The sequence below is a fragment of the Phoca vitulina genome, unplaced genomic scaffold, assembly GCF_004348235.1.
Source record: "Phoca vitulina isolate PV1807 unplaced genomic scaffold, GSC_HSeal_1.0 scaffold8, whole genome shotgun sequence".
NCBI classification, from domain to species: Eukaryota; Metazoa; Chordata; class Mammalia; order Carnivora; family Phocidae; genus Phoca; species Phoca vitulina.
The window spans coordinates 48,819,202-48,840,381 of record NW_022589711.1 but is presented as its reverse complement, the minus strand read 5'-3'; the positions used below and the strand labels follow the sequence as shown (position 1 = coordinate 48,840,381).

General features: G+C 36.7%; 1 protein-coding gene across 26 annotated transcripts in view; it reads left to right on the top strand.

Moving 5' to 3' along the window:
• Positions 1 to 21,180, top strand: part of DLG1 (discs large MAGUK scaffold protein 1) — a 254,142-nt gene that overhangs the window by 154,575 nt on the left and 78,387 nt on the right. For all 26 annotated transcript variants that reach the window (XM_032406834.1, XM_032406833.1, XM_032406835.1 and 23 more), the window contains 3 exons: positions 2,045 to 2,214; positions 3,724 to 3,860; positions 8,069 to 8,213. In XM_032406834.1, the coding sequence (XP_032262725.1) occupies positions 2,045 to 2,214; positions 3,724 to 3,860; positions 8,069 to 8,213 (452 nt within the window). The remainder of the gene's footprint in view (positions 1 to 2,044; positions 2,215 to 3,723; positions 3,861 to 8,068; positions 8,214 to 21,180) is intronic.

Sequence of the window (21,180 nt, the reverse complement as noted above, 5' to 3'; positions counted from 1 at the left end):
TTAAATGAGCAAATTGGGGGCACTTGGGTGGCTTAGTCATTAAGCGTCTGTCTTCGGCTCAGGTCATGATCCCAGGGTTCTGGGATCAAGCACTGCGTCAGGCTCCCTGCTTCTAAGGGAGGACCCTGCTTCTAAGCAGGGAGCCTGCTTCTCTCTCTTCAGCTCCCCCTGCTTGTGTTCCCTCTCTCGCTGTCTCTCTGTCAAATAAATAAATACAATCTTAAAAAAAAAAAAAAAATGAGCAAATTTATAGAAATCAGAGAATTCCCTTTGTATTTTTAAATATATTCACAAAATGCTTTTCATTTATTTCCTGGGTAGGAAACATGTATATAAACTTAGGATACAAGAGATGATATATATCTGAGTTTGTATTCCATACCACAAAAAGTAAAGATTATGCAAATTTTAAATAAATTAATATATTTTCTTAATTGAGTGAATGAAAGTAATATTGGTCTGTTTAAATTCAGTGTTCCATTGTAGAAGATACTTGGTTTGTTTCCTTAGGCCATAGATTATGGCACTTTTCCTATTTCCTTGTTTGTTGGTTTTTATATATAAAGATAGATATATATATAGTAACAGTCATAAGTGTTAGGACTAAGGATTTTTATATGGTCTGTTAAAAATAACATCTGTTTTTAAGGCTGTTGTTGGTACCTTCTGAAGCTCTTCAGTTTCTTCTCACTGGATATGACGGGTGATAGATTAATGAAATCAGTTGGAAATAAAATTAATAATTTGACCATTCGTGTAAATGCAGACATTTACTTCCCGATTCTGTTACTGGTCTTTTATTTGTGCTTATGTGAAAATTAATGTGTCCCATCTGTTTCACTGAAGAACATACCTTTAATACTTACTCTAATGTATCACTGTCTTCGCATACAGAGTTTCTTTCCTCTTAAGAAAGCTATTATCGGGGCGCCTGGGTGGCTCAGTCGTTAAGCGTCTGCCTTCGGCTCAGGTCATGATTCCAGGTCCTGGGATCGAGCCCCGCATCGGGCTCCCTGCTCCGCGGGAAGCCTGCTTCTCCCTCTCCCACTCCCCCTGCTTGTGTTCCCTCTCTCGCTGTCTCTCTGTCAAATAAATAAATAAAATCTTTAAAAAAAAAAAAAAAAAAAAAAGAAAGCTATTATCAGGATCAGTTTTAATATTTTAATTGTCTTTTGTTCTCCTTCCCTGCCCAATTTCAGATGATTTTTTTCCCCCTAATGGAATGTTATGCAATTTAAAGTGAGACCAGAGCTAGGGGGGGAGAGTTAGGACTAGAACAAATCAAACTTTAAAAAAATATATTACTGTGTCAAATTAAAATAAATTATATGAGAAACCTTTTAACTAAATGTAATGTAATCTTTAGCTTCATATAAATGTCAAGAAATAACTTTATTTTTTTAAATGTATCTAGTTTGAAAAAGCAAGTCAAAAAATTATTTTTAGATATATCAGTGATTATCTCAGTTTTGCCACCACTGTCTCTGTGACCTTAAACTAATTATTTAGTCTGAACCTCCATTTTCTTTTGAGTCACAGCTCTGTCAGTCATTATCTGGGTGACTTTAGGAAAATTATTTAAACTCTTTGTGCCTTAATTTCTCCATTTGTGAAATAGGAATATAAATATATAACTACCCTTCAGGTTGTTGTAAGGGTTAAAACACTAAAAGAAGTACCTGGCAGGTGGTTATTGCTAAGTAAATACTAAAGTGCTGAATAAATAAAGCATAAAGTACCTTAACGCTTACACATAATAAGCATACAAGAACCGTACAAATTATAGCTGTCATTATTATTTAATATTTTTGTGTGATAATCTGCTATTTGCACTGTTTTTTTTGCTGGCCCTCGGAAAATATTTGTATTTATTTATATGAGTATTTGATACTGTGGAATTTAACATGAAGTTTCTTCATATATATTTTCTCTAGTAAATAATTCTCTTTACCTTAAAAATGAAAATGACAAAAAAATTATCAAAGTGAAAATTAGATATTTTAATATTTAATTTTTATTTTTAATATTTTGGGTTTTTTCTCAGGGTCAATGACTGTATATTGCGAGTAAACGAAGTAGATGTTCGTGATGTGACACATAGCAAAGCAGTTGAAGCATTGAAAGAAGCAGGGTCTATCGTACGCTTGTACGTAAAAAGACGGAAACCGGTATCAGAAAAAATAATGGAAATAAAGCTCATTAAAGGTCCTAAAGGTATGGGGTGCCTGGGTGGCTCAGTCAGTTAAGCGTCTGCCTTCAGCTCAGGTCATGATCCCGAGTCTGGGATTGAGCCCTGCATAGGGCTCCCTGCTCAGCAGGGAGTCTGCTTCTCCCTCTGCCCTTCACTCTGCTCATGCTCTCTCTCTCTCAAATAAATAAAAACTTTAAAAAAAAGGTCCTAAAGGTATGAAATAATCAAACTAAGACAGATTATTAAGAAATTACTGAAATAAATGTAACTATCAATTTATTTATTACACACATTCTAAGATTAACAGTACTGGTAATCTACAGAATGTGTGTGAATTTTTGGAATTTCTCTATTATTTCTGCTGATTTTTGTCTTCGGGAGAATTCTACTTAAACACTTGTAAGTCATGTATAGTGTTGCTATTAACTTGTAGTTAATCAATCTACAAAATACATTTAAATGCAGATGCACAGGCTAAGTTAAAATAAGAAAATATTTATGTGTGTCATTAGCAGTTATATCTGCAATGAGGACAGTTCATATTTGATTTCTGAATTTTGAAAACATTGATGGGATTGAAGATAAATGGAAATATTGATTCTAATTTGTAGCTTCGTGGAAGTAGTAGTATTCCAACAAATGAAACAAGGAATAGAGAGCTACAAATTTGTCTGGTTTCAAAGCTATGGGATTTATGAATTACAGAAATTCTTTATTTAAAAAATTCATAGAGGGGCGCGTGGGTGGTGCAGTCAGTTAAGCATCCAACTCTTGGTTTCAGCTCAGGTCCTGATCTCAGGGTTGTGTGATCCTGCCTGTGCTGGGCTCTGGGCTGAGGGCAGAGTCGACTTAAAACTCTCTCTCACTCTCCCTCTGCCCCTCCCCACCTCCCCCACCCTGTCCCCCTACAATCAAGCTCACTCTCTCTAAAATAAATCTTTAAAAAAATAAAAGTAATTCATAGAATATTGGAAAAAGAACAAAATTATCCACATATCTGAAGCCTATTAGTTCTGCCCACCACCAAAAATTTTATTATTTTTCTCAATTGTTTTAATCTTGTGAAGGCATTAGAACTGTTAGAAGCACAATCATGATGGCAGCAAAAGTGAAACATAATTTTATAATGCCTCTTTGAAACAAACAAATGCATTTACAAAAAGACTTTTAAGAAGTAACCTAAGGGGGGGAGGAAGGAACTTATTTGTAACTATAGGAACATGTGTGTATATATATATATAATTGTCCACTGGCTACAAAACAAATACATAAGACTTAAAAAGTAGGCAAATAGGGGCACCTGGGTGGCTCAGTCATTTGAGCATCCAGCTCTTGATCTCAATCAGATCTTGATCTCAGGGTTGTGAGTTTGAGCCCCCTTTAAAAAAAAAAGAAAAGAAAAAGGCAAATAGATTCTTTTGTGTTTTAAAACATGAGTGTGAATAGACTATCACCTTCTAGTTTTCAACCATTTCTTTGGATTTAAATTCACGTTAAATGATGAAATTTCAAAACTAGTGTTTTCTAAACAGGTCTTGGGTTCAGCATTGCTGGAGGTGTTGGAAATCAACATATTCCTGGGGATAATAGCATCTATGTAACCAAAATAATTGAAGGAGGTGCAGCACATAAAGATGGTAAACTTCAGATTGGAGATAAACTTTTAGCAGTGAGTATCAGAAATCTGTTATTTTAAAAATCATTTTGATGTCTTCTTTTTTTTTTTAAACTGGAATTTCTACTTGCCAAAAATGTTTAAGTGAATACTAATCATGCTTTAATCAAAACCTGAAAAACTATTCTTGGTATTATCTTATTAGCCCTTCCCCCCCCCCCCCCCACTAGTTTTCCTCTCTCTCTCTTTTTTTTTCTTTTTTGTTGAAGGGTTAGGGAGTTGGATGCACAGAATTGTTTAAACAGTGTCATCCTTCATGTGACTTTTTTTTTCCTTTTTTTTTTTAACTTAATTATAGTATAATGAAAATTCCTAAAGTCTACCCAACCCCAAACTAGAATATCAACAATTTGTGGTTTTTATTCATTTGCTTTTTAAAAATTGTTTAATCCCATACATATGCCTAAATATTTTGTTTAATACTAATTCTGAAAATTTTTTTAAAGGCTGTTGTGCTGAATGTGGTCTTTTAATACTTTTTTTAATCGATATTGGTTTACTGAGATTTATCCATATTGTTGCCTAGAGCTAAAATATATTCATTTCACCTCTACATAATATTCTGTTCTGGAACTATACTGCAGTTTATTTGTCCAGTCTTCATCAATAACTGTACGAGTCTGTGTTCCCTGGAAAAATAACCTGAAGAAAAGCTACCATGCTAAGGTTTTGTTGGGAGGCATAATCTCAGAAAATTAGAGTGAGTGAAAATGAAATGAGAGGCAGAGAATAAGGGAAAGTTATTACAAGCTGTTATGTTTCTGAGCTGGCCATAATTTCATAAGAAAATGTCTCTGATTGCCTGTCATATAGGACAGTCTTCCAGGCAGGTGATGTAACACTATTAAACTTTAGATCCAGCCATCCAGGGAAAAGAAAGGATTTATCTCCCTGTCTCTTCTTTGGTAGAGTCTACCCCATGGGGCTAACTGTCCCAAATTTCTGGACTGTTACTCAGCTCCTCTGGGCAAATGCTAGGGAAGCCAGCTCCCATACTCCGTGGCATAGTACTTCCTCTGAACTCAGAAGTGGTGGAAAGAACCAGAGCCTCAATGATCTAGACAGATCAGACACAGGCTTTTGACATGTTACAGCTCTCAATCTATGGAACAACATGCCCAAGCACAGCCCTTACCCTAGAAGAGAGTGAAAGAGCTGATGATGGCAGGAGACAAGGTGAGAGAAGCAGTAGCCAGGACTCTCCAGTAGCACACAGCCAAAGCCTAGTGGGCAGGTAGGCTCAAGCAAATCTGAAAAGACACATAAACTAGGTCTAATATAGTGGGGAGTTGGGTTATTTTCCTTTTTTTTTTTTTTTGGTAGTACGAATAATTCTGCTAGGGAGAGCTGCTGTGTGTTTTGGTGAACATGTACATACAGGAGTTTCACTTAACTATTTATCCTAAGCAATGGTCATGGAATGTCCTCTTAGTAACATTATAGCAAAAACATTATGTTTTCCAAACCGGTTATAAAAATGTATACTCCTGTCAGCAATATATAAATGATTTCTTTGTTGTATATGCTGTCCAGTACTGCTTATTGCTGCAGCAAGGAGATACGCTGATTGTTTTCAGGTTAATAATGGGGAAGAGGAAAGAGCTGACTTTGAACTGCTTTTCTACATGCGCGCGCACACGCACGCACGCACGCACACACACACACACCAGTTGAAAACAGCCTTCTTTCTCCACTGAGTTTCTCATTTGTACTTTTTAATTTCTTAGATACCATGTTTTCTTTTATAGTTTTTCCAGAATCAGTTTCAGTGGTTGGGAAGCCAGCAATGTATGCTGACTGACATTTAGTAAGGCTTTGGTTGTCATAATCCCACTGAAATTACCAAATTCTTAGTTCTCATTTTAATTGACAATCAGGCATTCGACACGGTTTCCTCCTTCAGGCACTTTTTCCATTTTGCTTAACAGTTACCACCCTCTTTCTTGGTATTCCTCTTACCTCACTAGTCTTTCCTTCTCATTCTCCCTTTTGGTGCATCTTCTCCCTAACCTCTAAACATTGAAGTGAGACAGGACTTGGTCCTTGTACTTTTTCTTCTTTTTGATAGGTGGTCAAATAACTTACTGTCTCATTGCACATGATAGGCATAAGTATTGTTTTCTGACTTCAATTTTATTTTTACACACACATACATTTTGTGCTCAGCTGGAATATAAAAATTTTTAACAGTGGTTCTTGGCAAATTGTTGAAAAGCCCTAGGAGATTTCATCTAGTTTGCTTTCATATGTCTCAAGAGTCAGGTTAAATTTAATATATCTAAAAATGAACTTCTGAGTTTCATCCTACACCCCACCCACCACCCTCAAATCCTGTTCCTTGCACAATCTTCACATCTCATGAAATGGGAACTTTATCCTTCTATTTGCCCAGGTCTAAAACTTCAGGATCATTCTCCTTCCTACTCCTTATTGAATCCCTTAGCAAATCTTGTCACCTCTTTTATCTGTTATCTAACGCTGCTTAAGAAAACACAAAAATTAGTGGCTAAAACAACAACAATAATTATTTACACTTCTGTAATTTGGGTAGGGTTCAGCCAGGACAGTCTGTCTCTGTTCTGCATAATGTCACCTGGTAGCTGAGCTAGGGCCAGGAAATCGACTTCCAAGTTCAGTCATATATGGTAGACAAGTTGGGTTGGCTGTCAAGTGAGAGCTCAGCTGGAACTGTTGGCCAGTGGTCTCCCCACATGGCTACATTAGGCTTCTCACAGGATGGTGAGAAGAGGGACATACCAAAAGACAGGCTCCAGTGTGTGGCATTTATCAGTCCTTTCTTTGCATCACAGTTATTAATGTCTCATTGGCTAAAGCTAGTTACATAGCCAAGCAAGGTTCACTGTAGGAAGGGATTTTACAGGGATATGAATACCAAGATGCATAGCTCACTGCAGGCCACCAAAGGAACAGTATACCACAGCTGTATATTTCAAAATGCAGGCAGTCCTTAGGTAGACTGATCAAGAAAAAAAGGCTCAAATTTCTAAAAGTAGGAATAAAAGAGGGGCCATAAGGAAATACTTTTATTTATGAACAATTATATGCCAACATATTAGATAATTTAGATGAAATGGACAAATGTCTAGAAAGCCACCACTACCACTTTTATTGAGACTGTATTGAAGAGTCTAGCCAGAAAAATAAAAAGACATTCAGATTGGGAAGGAAAAAGTAAAAATTAGTAGATTACATCTACAAATATAGTTTTACTTGTATATAGAAAATCCTAAGGAACCTACTGATAGAACTAGTAAGTTTAGCAAGGTCAGTTCTGTTTCTATAACAGGAGATAGATGAATGACTAATAACTGAAAAAAGTCTCGATTGTTAATTAAACAGTGAAAGTAAAAACTTAATGTACAAATTGAAACACACTTTTTTATAAATTGATACTGTTCGGTGTTGGCAAAAGCCTGAGTAGATGGGTATGATACACTCATTTTCTATGGTAGTGAGTATAAGTTTATTAGAAGTCATTTATTTAGAACAGTTTTAAATACCTGTTAATATTGGAATGGCTTAATATATTATAATATAACCACACAATGGTATACTGTGCAAAAGTTTTTTAATTCTGTGTGTCCCAACATGGAAAGATCTCTTAGATACCTTAAATTAAAAATCCAGTTGTAGAATAAAAACTTTAATATAGTCTCATTTTCTTAAAAAAAAATCTAAAATATACCTACATATATTCATAAATACCTTAGAGTAGAAGAAGGAATAGGCTTGGGGATTGGGAGGAATAGGGACTGGAATTAAGATTGGCTATTTCAGGGGCGCCTGGGTGGCTCAGTTGGTTAAGCAACTGCCTTCGGCTCAGGTCATGATCCTGGAGTCCCGGGATCGAGTTCCGCATCGGGCTCCCTGCTCAGCAGGGAGTCTACTTCTCCCTCTGACCCTCCCCCCTCTCATGTGCTCTCTCTCTCTCTCTCTCTCTCTCATTCTTGCTCTCTCAAATAAATAAAATCTTAAAAAAAAAAAAGATTGGCTATTTCATTAACACACATAAACAACTTCCTGATGTGATAGTAAAAATGGGTATTTTCTTTTCACATACTTTTATATTCCTTAAATCACTCCTGCTTTTTCCCTGTGTTTTGGTATAATTGTTTATAAGCAAAAAGGAGAAAGCTAGTGAAAATGTCCTAAAACAAATGTCTTTCGGGATTTTCTCTTAGGTGAATAGTGTGTGTTTGGAAGAAGTTACTCATGAAGAAGCAGTAACTGCCTTAAAGAACACGTCTGATTTTGTTTATTTGAAAGTGGCAAAACCCACAAGTATGTATATGAATGATGGCTATATACCACCTGATATCACCAGCTGTAAGTCTGTTTGCTTAAATCTCTCATATTTCCCTATTTTTAAATATTTTAAAGGAACTATGTTAAGCATTTTAACTTAATAGTTTTTAAAAACCAAATTTAAATCAGAATCTTGATAGTAAGAAGGGTGTGTCGTTTTTCAAAGTTTTATATAGGTAACAGTCACCAAAGGTATTTGCAAGTAATGCATATTCTTGTTTTGTTCTAATAGTTTTGGAATGTAGTGCAGAAATTTACTTTAACAAGCAACTCTCTTAAAACCATGGTAATTTTGAGGTTTCTGGTGCTGCTAGTTCATGGACTACACTTTAAGAAATACTAATATTAAATATTTCTAAAACTTGGGCTTTTCTATGCTCTGTTATGTGAGCAGAGATACTATTTTTGTACAAACTCCTAGTGTATTACCTAACTGTATTTGTATACAGTACAATTGTGTTGCCTAGAAATGAACTGTTATGAAAAGTACTAATGTAATTTTAAGTTTCCTGTTTGATTTTCAGTTTCTTTTTTAATGTACAAGCTGGGATAAGATTTAAATAATGTACTTGTGTTTGTTGAAAAATGGAAGTTTTATTTCTTTGGTGCATTGAGTTGATATTAGAAGCACCCATGTGTACCAGAGACCTTAAATGTACTCTCTGTAGTCTGCTTTTCCAAGTCTTCCTCCTTTAAATTGTAGAATTTTAGAAATATTTGTGGTTTTATAAATCACAAGATTCCAGTTTTAAAACTGTCAAAGTTCATTACTGTCATTAATCATTATAAGTTAAATATAAATTATATTTTGAAATGAATATACTGTCTTCCAGTGATACATCTTCATTATCTAATCATTGATTTATTAATTACTCAAGTAAAACTGAACTTTTTAAAATAGTATTCAGTCTCTTTAATGGAGAAGGATGAGGTCTTTTTTTTTTTTTAATACTTCATTTGTGTCAGAACAGAACTTTGCTACTTGTTTAAAATTCTCATACAGTTGGTCTTACACATGAACTTTATATAAGGGCTTTATGTATTTTTATTTGTGATTAGACATGCAAATTCACTAATAAACTATTTTATGCACCAGTGTAAATATCAGTCTTATTCATTATGCTGCCTTATCTATTCAAGTAAACAATTCGTATTTGTAACAGTTGTTCTGTGAACTGAGAATTGGTGTCCTGATTATGACTAAATATACAAACAGCCAGGCTGCTGCTTATATGTCGAACTGAAAAAAAAAGTTATTTTTTAATTGAATTATCCCTTTTTACATATTCTAATATAATATATAAAAAATGGAAGAGCTAGTCCTGAAGAGTAATAATTAAATAATGATTGGTTGTTTTCCTTATAGGCATAGATATATAATCTTTCTTTTTTTCATCTATTGAACTAATAGAACATTGTGAAAAAGTTGTTTACCCTTGCTAGTTCAGCTCTTTCATAAGGTTCTATTTCCATTCCCCTGTTTTCTTAGGCAACTACAATTATGAATTTTGTTATATACTTCCAGCCCATGTTCATACTACATAGGCTGTTCATATCATTTATCTATGTGTTTTTTAAAAAGCATTTGTGATTCAGGGCATCTAGGTGGCTCAGTTGGTTGAACGTCCAACTCTTGGTTTCAGCTCAGGTCATGATCTCAGGGTTGTGAAATCCAGCCCTGCATCAGGCTCCACACTCAGCACAGAATCTGCTTGAGATCCTTTCCCCCTCCCCTGAATGCACACGCTTTCTCTCTCTCTCTCTCTCTCTCTCTCTCATATAAATAAATATATAAACTCTTTTTTTCAAAAAGGCATTTGTGATTAAAAACTTCTTACAGGGGCGCCTGGGTGGCTCAGTCGGTTAAGCGTCTGCCTTTGGCCTGGGATCAAGCCCCACATCTGACTCTCTGCTCAGCAGGGAACCTGCTTCTCCTTCTTCCTCTGCCTGCTGCTATGCCTACTTGTGATATCTCTCTCTCTGTCAAATAAATAAATAAAATCTTTTTAAATTAAATAATAAAAACTTTTTACAGAAATTATTTTTACCTATCACCGTTTCTGAAGTCCTTGCCATCAGACTTTCCAACTTACTACCTATCCCTTATGTTGTCCTCTAGTGTCCTTCTCATCAATCTGGCTTTAGTCAGTAAAGATTTTAGTGTCAGGCCCATTGTCCTTGCCACTACTATTCATGTTGTCATTCTTAGTGATGTCCAGCCAAAATTCACACTGATGACTTATTCAACAGTCTGGCCTCTTTGTTTCTTGATCTCTTTTCTTCCTAACTATCCTGCCCTCCACTCTACCTCAAATACATGCTTCCATATAATAATTTAGATCTTAATCATTATCTGGGCACCTGGGTGGCTCAGTCGGTTAAGCCCACAACTCTTGATTTTGGCTCAGGTCATGTTCTCAGGGTTGTGGGATTGAGCCCTGAGTCAGGCTCTATGCTCTGTGGAGAGTCAACTTGAGATTCTCTCTCTCCCTGTACTTCTGCCCCTCCCCAGCCCCATGCGCTCTTTTCTCTCTCCCTCTCTCTTTCTCTATTTCTAATAATAAATAAATCTTTAGATGTTTTCATTATCAGTATCTTCACCACCTCAGTTCTTTGACTGCATACCTCAGTTCATTTATCCCTATTCTAGCAATTCATCCTTATTTTGACCTTCCATCCTTTGACACTACAACTTGATTGCCCTCTTGTGTCTCCATTTGTCTATATTTTTTAGCTTAGCTTCCATGATTTGTTATGATACTCTCTTCCTTGCACATATCTTCTATTCCCTTGCCCCCACCCCCACTTCCTCCTTGGCAGAATCCCTGCCAAGGTTCAGCTTGCTGTCTTCCTTCATTCCTGCTCCCTAAAAAAGCAGAACATCGCTGGAGAGAAGTACAAAACTGTAGTTTGTTATGACCATAAATTTCAGATAGGGTCATACTCTTGTGGTTGTAACCAAAATACAGATAATAACCAAAATAGGGTACCCAGGAATAAAAGTAGGTTTCTTATTGAAGGGAAAAAAAAGTGCATTAGATCTAATAGAGAACATAGTTTCTCTGCTGACATTAGAATGCTCATTCTGGTGCACTATGTGTCTTCTTGCTTTTAATTTATATTCTTCCCGGCTGGAAGGCCTCGTTGAACTTCTGACTTGGTCACTGATCTCTTCCCACTTTTACTTCAAGTACTTCCACTTGCTTCTCTTCTAAACCTTGGAGGGCTTGGATCATTAACCTTGATACCTAAAGACAAAAAATTAGGCTCCCTTGTTTTGTAGTTCCCTGGGGAATCTTTTCAGTTAGGATGTGGGGTATAGGAAATAGCATTGTTTTATCTGATCCTTCTTTGGGGCTGTCATTTCTTTGATAAGAACATTAATTTTTAGTCTCTGCTGTGTTGAGATACTATGCCTTATAGGTGAGAATGACTCTCCTGGAAAAGATCCATTGAATAAAGACACAGTCTGGATATGGCAGGGGGAAAAGTACCTTTTTTGGTTTGTGCAGTTGACTGAATTTCTTGTCCAGTTGTATATTGTTGTCATTGTTCCAACCAGAATTGATAATGCAGCAAAGAAATTTGAGTCAAAAATCAGTAAACTCTAGACTTTAAAAGGCCGGTGATTACAGAGGTTCACATGAGTGTCTGTTGCATTAGAGCAACATGCCAGTTCCCTTGAAAATCACAGATATTCTTGCTTACCACCCAGAAAAGACTTTGGACTTTGATAGTCAAGAGCCATGATAGAAAGCCCTTTGGCTTGAATGCAGAAGAGCATCTTAAATACGAACTAGACAGAAAAGAGTTACTGTCGAACACTGCAAACCTATAAAATGAAAGATACACTAAACTTCAAGCCCTATACTATCAGTAGACGTTGTAACTTTTTCATTTTTGTATGATTAGAGAGAGATGTACCCATGCTGATAGAGCATACATTTTTTCCAGTACGCCATGATTTCATAGGTCGCTTCACACTCCTTTTACCTCTCAAGCCACTATAATAATTTGAACTAATGATCCTTGTATTTTTATACTCCTGATTGTGTTATAATGCTTTGTGCATAGAAGACCATATATAGTGAAAGAAGAGACTGATGGTTAAGTAATGTATATTACAGCTAAATTTGGAAATGCTGTGTAACTTTATCATAAAGCCTCAGGAAATTAAATACTGCTTTCAGTGTGTTTTGATAATGATGCAAATAATTCAGATGTGTTGTGTTTTTAAAATTACAACTGAAATGTATTGCTTATTTTCTTTTTTTTTAGAGAGAGCACACAAGTGCAAATAGGTGAGGGGCAGAGAGAGAGAACCTTTTTTTTTTTTTTTTAAGATTTTATTTATGAGAGAGAGAGCGTGAGAACAGGGTGAGGGGCAGAGGGAGAAGCAGACTCCCCGCTGAGCAGGAAGCCCGACGCGGGGCTCGATCCCAGGACCCCGGGATCATGACCTGAGCTGAAGGCAGTCGCCTAACCAACTGAGCCACACAGGCGCCCGAGAGAGAATCTTAAGCAGACTCCATGTTCAGCATGGAGCCTGACTCAGGGCTTGATCTCATGACCCTGAAATCATGACCCAAGCCAAATCAAGAGTGGAGCACTTAACCTACTGAGCCACTCAGGCACCCCTATAATTTTCTATTCTTAGCTCTCACTAGAATTACAACCTATCTATGACATTTACTATTATTAAAAGGAACCAAGCAAGAGGGGCGCCTAGGTGGCTCAGTTGTTAAGCCTCTGCCTTCGGCTCAGGTCATGATCCCAGGGTCCTAGGATCGAGCCCCGCATTGGGCTCCCTGCTCGGCAGGAAGCCTGCTTCTCCCTCTCCCACTCCCCCTGCTTGTGTTCCCTCTCTTGCTGTGTCTCTCTCTGTCAAATAAATAAATAAATAAATCTTTAAAAAAGGAACCAAGCAAGAGATAGTTTTTGCTTATTTTTTATTTTTGCTTTTTACCAGGTTTTCATTCTTTTATGCATGCATTAAAAAGAATAATTATAGGGGTGCCTGGGGTGGCTCAGTTGGTTAAGCATCCAACTCTTTTGATTTCAACTCAGGTTATGATCAAGCCCCACATTGGGCTCTGTGCCCAGTGGGGAGTCTGCTTGAGATTCTCTCCCTCTCCCTCTTCCCCACCCCCACTCACATGCATGCTTACGTGCTTTCTCTCTAAAATAAATAAATTTTTTTTTAAAAAAGCATAATTATAAATTGGGTTGACAGATCTGAGCTGGTATCAGAGCATAGAGGTTTTTTTTAATAGACTTTATATTTTAGAGCAATTTTAGATTCACAGCAAAATTGAGCCAGAAGGTAGAGAAATTTCTCATAACACCACCTGCCCCCATCCATGCATAGCCTCCCCTATTATCAATGTCCCCCACCAGAATGATACATTTGTTACAACTGATGAACCTACATTGCCACATCTTACCCAAAATTCACAGTTTACATTAGGTTTCACTTTTAATTGTACATTCTATGGGTTTGAACAAATATATAATGACCTGTTTCCACCATCATAGAATCCTATAGAGTAGTTTCACTTACTTAAAAATCCTGTGTTCTACCTGTTCTTTCTCTCCTCTAACCTGTAGCAACCACTGATTTTTTTACTGTTACCATAGTTTGGCCTTGTCCAGAATGTTATATAGCTTGTATCATACAGTATGTAGCCTTTTGAGGTTGGCTTCTTTCACATAGTAATATGCATCCAAGGCTTCCCATGTCTTTTCATGGCTTATAGCTCCTTTCTTTTTAGTGCTGAATAACTCTTTGAGTGTATCACAGTTTATTTATCCATTCACCAGTGGAAGGACATCTTGGTTTCTTACAAATTTTGGAAATTATGAATAAAGTTGCTTTAAGTATCGGTGAGGAGGTTTATGTGTGGACATAAGTTTTCATCTCCTTTTGGTGAATACCAAGGAACATGATGGCTGGATCATATGGTAAGAATATGTTTAGTTTTATAAGAAATGGCCAAACTGTCTTCCAAATTGACTGTACTGCAGCCATGAGAGTTCCTGTTGTTTCACGTTCTTACCAGCATTTGATGTTATCATTGTTCGGTATCTGGGCCATTCTAATAGATGTATAACAGTTTTAATTAGCATTTTCCTGATGACATATGGTGTGGAGCACCTTTTCATATACTTATTCACCATCTTTGGTCTTTGGTGAGGTGTCTGTTAAGGGTCTTTGGCACATTTTAAAATTGAGTTGTTTGTTATCTTACTGTTGAGTTTAAGAGTTCTTTGTATATTTTGGCCCACAGTCCTTTATCAGGTATGTCTTGCAAATATTTTTCTCCCAGTCTGTGGCTGATCTTTTAATTTTTTAGACTGTCTTTTTCAGAGCAGAAACATTTTAATGAAATCTAGCTTTTTTAGTCTTTTTTTTTTTTCGTGGATCCTGCCTTTGGTGTTATAACTAAAAGGTCATTTCCATATCCAGAGTCATCTAGATTTTTTCCTATGTTATCTTCTAGGAGTCTTATAGTTTTGTGTTTCACATTCAGGTCTGTGATCCATTTTGAGTTAATTTTGTAAGGTTTATGTCTAGATTCATTTTTTTTCTTTTGCATGTGGACGTCCAATTGTTTCAACACCATTTGTTGAAAAGACTGTCTTTGCTCATATTGCCTTTGCTCCTCTGTCAAAGATCAGTTGACTATATTTATAGTATGCTTCTGGACTCTCTGTTCTGTTCCATTTATTTATTTTTCTGTTTTCTCTTTCCAATACCACACTGTCTTGATTACTCTAGCTTTATAGGAAGTCTTGAACTCAGGTAGTCTCAGTCCTCCAACTTTGTTCTTCAATATTGTGCTGTCTTTTGTGGGTCTTTTGCCTCTCCGTATAAACTTTAGGATTAATTTGACAATATCCACAAAATAACTTGTTGGTATTTTGATTGGGATTGTAGTGAATCTGTAGATCAAGTCGAAAAGAACTAATTAGGGGCACCTGGGTGGCTCAGTCGTTAAGCGTCTGCCTTCAGCTCCGGTCATGATCCCAGGGTCCTGGGATCGAGCCCCGCATCGGGCTCCCTGCTCCGCGGGAAGCCTGCTTCTCCCTCTCCCACGCCCCCTGCTTGTGTTCCCTCTCTCGCTGTGTCTCTCTCTGTCAAAAAATAAATAAAATCTTTTAAAAATAAATAAATAAAATAAAAAAGAACTAATTATCTTGACAGTATTGAGTCTTTCTACCCATGAACATGGAATATCTCTTTATTTAACTCTTCTTTGATATCTTTCATCAGAATTTTATTGTTTTCTTCACATAGATCTTCTATACGTTTTGTTAGATTTATACTTAAGTATATCATTTTGGGGGTGCTGATGTAAATGGTATTGTCTTTTTAATTTCAAATTCCACTTGTTCATTGCTGGCATATAGGAAAGCAATTGACTCTTTTTGGCAATTGACTTTTATATATTAACCTTGTATCCTGCAAACTTGCTAAGATTGCTTATTAGTTCCAGGAGTTTTTTTGTCGATTCTTTCAGATTTTCTACATAAATGATCATGACATCTGCAAACAGAGAGTTCTGTTATTTCTTTCTCAGTCTATATACCTTTATTTCCTTTTCTTGTCTTACCACATTAGGTAGGACGTTCTTTACTCGTTCCTCTTCTTAATGGTAAAACTTCAAGTTTCGCACTCTTAAGTTTATAGATACTCTTTAACAAGTTGATGATACTTCCTTCTGTTCCTGGTTTACTGAGAGTTTATATCATAAATTGATACTGGGTTTTATCAAGTGCTTTTTCTGCATCCATTGATTTGATCATGTGACTTTTCTTCTTTAGCCTGTTGATATGATAGATCGTATTAATTGATTTTCAAATGTTGAACCAGCCTTTGCATACCTGGGATAAATCCCATATGCTTATGGTTTACAGTCCTTTTTATACATTGTTGGATTTGATTTGCTAATAGTCTGTTGATTTTTCCATCCATGTTCATGAGAGATATTGTTCTGTAGTTGTTTTTTTTTTTTCCTTGTAATTTCTCTGTCTGGTTCTGTTGTTTGGGGTAATGCTGACTTCGTAGAATGAGTTAGGAAGCATACCCTTGGCTTCTGTCTGCTGGAAGAGATTATAGGGAATTGGTGTAATTTCGTCCTTAAATATTTGTTTGGTGGAACTCATCAGTGAACCTAGCTGGGCCTGATAGATTCTGTTTTGGAAGGCAATCAATTACTGATTCAGTTTCTTTAATAGATACTGGCTGTTCAGATGGTCTATTTTGTGTGTGTGGGTTTTGGCAGATTGTGTCTTTCAAGGAATTGGTCCATTTCATCTAGGTTATCAAATTTGTGGGCATAGAGCTGTTCGTAGTATTTCTTTATTATCCTTTTAATGTCCATGGGCTCTGTCGTGATGTCCCCTCCTGTCATTTCTGATATTAATAATTTTTCTTCTCTTTTTTTCTTAGTTAGCTTGGCTCAGGGCTTATTAATTTTATTGATCTTTTCAAAGAAGCAGCTTTTGGTCCTACTGATTTTCTCTTGATTTCCTGTTTTTTAATTTCATTGATTTCTGCTCTAATTTTTTATTTCTTTCCTTATTTTAATTTGCTCCTTTTTTAGTTTCATAGGGTAGAAGCTAAGATGACTCATTTTAGATTTATAGTATTGAATACATTCAATACTATAAATTTCCTTCTTAGCACTGCTTTCACTCTGTCCCACAATTTTGATACACCATGCTTTGATTTTCACTTAGTTCAAAATATTTTTTAATTTCTCCAGAGATTTCTTTTTTGATCCATGTATTATTTAGGAGTGTATTATTTAATCCCTACATATTTTGAGATTCTCCAGCTATCATTTTGTTACTGATTTATTTTCATTCCATTGTGATCTGAGAGCAGACATTGTATGATTTATTTTTTTTAATTTGTTAAGATGTGTTTTATGGCCCAGGATGTGGTCTGTCTTGGTGAATGCTCCATGTGAACTTAAGAAGAATGTATGTTCTGTTGTTGGATGGAGTAGTCTATAGGTATCCATTATATCCTGTTGATTAATGATATTGTTGAGTTCAACTATGTCCTTACTGATTTTCTGCCTCATATATCTGTCCATTTATAAGAAAAGAGTGTGGATCCATCTGTTTCTCCTTGCAGTTCTCTCATTTTGGCCTCACATAGCTTGACACTGTTGTTGGATGCATACATGTTAAGGATTGTTATATCTTCTTGGAGAATTGACCCTTTTGTCATTATGTAATGCCCTTCTTTATCCCTCATAACTTTATTTATTTTGAGTCTTCTCTGTCTGAAATTAATGTAGTTACTCCCACTTCCTTTTATTAGTGTTAGAATGGTAATATCTTTCTCCATCCCTTTACTTTTCATCTATGTGTGCCTTTATAAAGTGCCTTTCTTATAGACAGTATATAATTGGGTCTTGTTTTTGATCCACTCTGATAATCTTGGTCTTCTAATTGGTGCATTTAGACCATTGATGTTCATAGTGATTATTGATACAGTTGGATTAATATCTATTATATCTGTTACTGTTTTCTATTTGTTGCTCTTGTTTCTGTATTTGTCATCCACTCTTTTTCTGTCTTTTACAATTTTATTCAAACATTTTATTCCATTTTCTCTCCTTCCTTAACAGTTACAGTCTCGCTTTACTTTTTTTCAGTGGTTACCCTAGAGTTTGCAATATACATATCAACTAATTCAAGTCCACTAACACAATACAGCTTCACAGGTAGTGTAAGTACCTTAAAATAATCCTAATTCCTCGCTCGCATCCCTTGTACCATTGCTGACATTCATTTCACTTATACAAATACTCATATATATATACACATAAGAAAATATAGTTGAATACAGTGTTACTACTATTAGTTTCTGAGAAGTAAGATGTAATTCTTATCTTTGTACCTCTGTCAGTATAGTGCGTTTTTTTCCCTGTGACTTCTTTTAAGATTCCTCTCCTTCCCCCCACCTTTTTCCCTCTCATTTGAAAGGGATATTTCTACATGTAATTTTCTTGGCATTTAACCTAATTGGTGTTTCCTGAGCTTCTTAGATTTATGGTTTGATGTCTGACGTTAATTCTTAGTCATTATTGTTTCAAATATTTCTTCCATCCTTTCTCTCCTTCTACATTTGGTATTCCCATTTCTTACATGTTACACCTTTTGTAGCTGTCTCACCATTCTTGGATATTTTGTTTTGGGTTTCTTTTGTTTTGTTTTGTTTTATTCTCTTTTTTCTCTTTGCTTTTCAGTGTTAGTGGTTGCTATTGAGATATCCTTAAATTCAGAGATTCTTCTCTCAGCCATTGCCAGACTATTAATAAGCCCATCAAAGGCATTCTTCATTTCTGTTAACAGTGTTTTTGATGTCTAGTATTTCATTTTGTTTCTCTTAGAATTCCCACCTCTCTGTTTACCTTGCTCATCTGTTTTTGCATACTCTATCCACTTGAGCCATTAGCATGTTAATCATTGTTGTTTTATTTTTTTTTTTAGGAAGAGACAGAGAGCAGGGGGGAGGGGCAGAGGGTGAGGGAGAAAGAGTCTCAAGCAGACTCCACACTGAGCACCAGCCCGACTTGGGGCTTGATCTCATGATGCTGAGATCACGACCTGAGCCAAAACCAAGAGCTGGACGCTTAACTGACTGCGCAACCCAGGCACCCCTAATTGTTGTTCTAAATTCCTGGTCTGATATTCCAACATTGCTGCTATATCTGAGTCTGTTCTCATGCTTGCCCTGTCTCTTCCAACTGTGTTTTTGCCTTTTATTATGTCTTGTAATTTTTTCCTGATAGCCAGGCATGATGTACTGGGTAAAAGGAACTGCTGTAAATAGGCCATTAGTAATGTGACGATAAGGTGTTGGGGAGGGAAAGTGTTCCTAGTCCTGTGATCAGGTCTCAAGTCTTTTAATGAGTTTGCACCTCTGGAATGTAAGCTACACAGTGCTTCTCAGTATTCTCGCTTCCTCCCTTAGGTGGGATAGGATGACTAGAGTGGACTGGAGTTATTTCCCTTACCCCAGGTCACTGGTCTCTGATAAAACCCTAGCAGGCTAGGCTTTGATAATTTCTCCTGAGGGCAGACTCTGTTATGAAAAACAGAATGCTCTTGTGTATTTCACAATGGTTTGTTTTCCCTTCCTTCTGTCAGCAGCACAAGATTTTTCTCTACTATTCACTGTGAGAGCCTGGTAGAGATCCAGGAGGTAAAACTCAAAAATGTGTCGGCTCCCCCCAGTAACAGGGTCCCTCAGGAGTGTTTTGGGTTTTGGGGAGGGGTTGTTTGGTTTTTTGGGTTTTTTTTCCTTCAGTTTACCATATTATTTTATTTTTTTTATTATGTTCAGTTAGCCACTGTATAGTATATAATTAGTCCTTGATGCAGTGTTCAACAATTCATTAGTTAAGTATAACACCCAGTGCTCATCACAGCACCTGCCCTCCTCAATACCCATCAGCCTTTTACCCCATCTGCCCACCCTCTTCCCCTCTGAAACCCCCAGTTTGTTTATCAGGGTCTGTAGTCTCTCATGGTTCATCTCCCTCTCTGATTTCTCTGCCTTTGGATTTCCCTCCCTTCCCCTATGGTCCTCCACGCTATTGCTTGTGTTCCACATATGAGTGAAACCATATAATAATTGTCTTTCTCTGTTTGACTTACTTCACTTAACATAATCCCCTCCAGTTCCATCCATGTCGATGCAGATGGTGGGTATTCATTGTTTCTGATGGCTGAATAATATTCCATTGTGTGGATATACCACATCTTCTTTATCCATTCATCTGTTGAAGGGCATCTCGGCTCCTTCCACAGTTTGGCTATTGTGGACATTGCTGCTGTGAACATTGGGGCATGGGTGCCCCTTTTTCTCACTACATCTGTGTCTTTGGGGTAAATACCCAGTAATGCAATTGCTGGGTCATAGGGTAGCTCTATTCTTAATGTCTTGAAGAACCTCCATACTGTTTTCTAGAGTGGCTGTACCAACTTGCATTCCTACCAACAGTGTAAGAGGGTTCCCCATTCTCCACATCCTCGCCAACATTTGTTGTTTCCTGTTTTGTTAATTTTTGTCATTCTAACTGGTGTAAGGTGGTATCTCATTGTGGTTTTGATTTGTATTTCCCTGATGGCTAGTGATGTTGAGCATTTTTTCATGTGTCTGTTAGCCATTTGTACGTCTTTTTTGGAGAAGTGTCTGTTCATGTCTTCTGCCCATTTTTTGACTGGGTTATTAGTTTTTTGAGTGTTGAGTTTGAGAAGTTCTTCATAGATCTTGGATATCAGCCCTTTATCTGTAATGTCCTTTGCAAATATCTTCTCCCATTCCGTGGGCTGCCTCTTAGTTTCGTTGACTGTTTCCTTTGCTGTGCAGAAGCTTTTTATCTTGATGAAGTCCCAGAAGTTCATTCTTGCTTTTGTTTCACTTGCCTTTGGAGACATGTCTTAAAAGAAGTTATTGTGGCCGATGTGGAAGAGGTAATTGCCTATGTTCTCCTCTAGGATTTTGATGGATTCCTGTCTCACATTGAGGTCTTTCATCCATTTTGACTTTATCTTTGTGTATGGTGTAAGGGAATGGCCCAGTTTCATTTTTCTATATGTAGCTGTCCAATTTTCCCATCACCACTTATTGAAGAGACTGTCTTTTTTCCATTGGATATTTTTTCCTGATTGTCAAAGTTGACCATAGATTTGAGGGTCCATTTCCCCAGGAGTGTTTTTACTGGCCCATACTGAACCTCCAGCAATTTGCCAGTTACAGTTCAGGTTTCTCTACCCCAGCACTAGTTCCCACCGAGGTTTCTGCTGTGGTAAGTTATAATTCTCTGTATTCACCTACCATTTTCTCCAATTTGGGGGGCAGGAGTTTGCCCTGTCATCCCCCTTATCTTAAGGATCTAAGAAGAGTTACTGAATTTTTAGTTTGTTTAGCTTTTTAGTTGTTGTTAGAACAGAGAGTGATGAC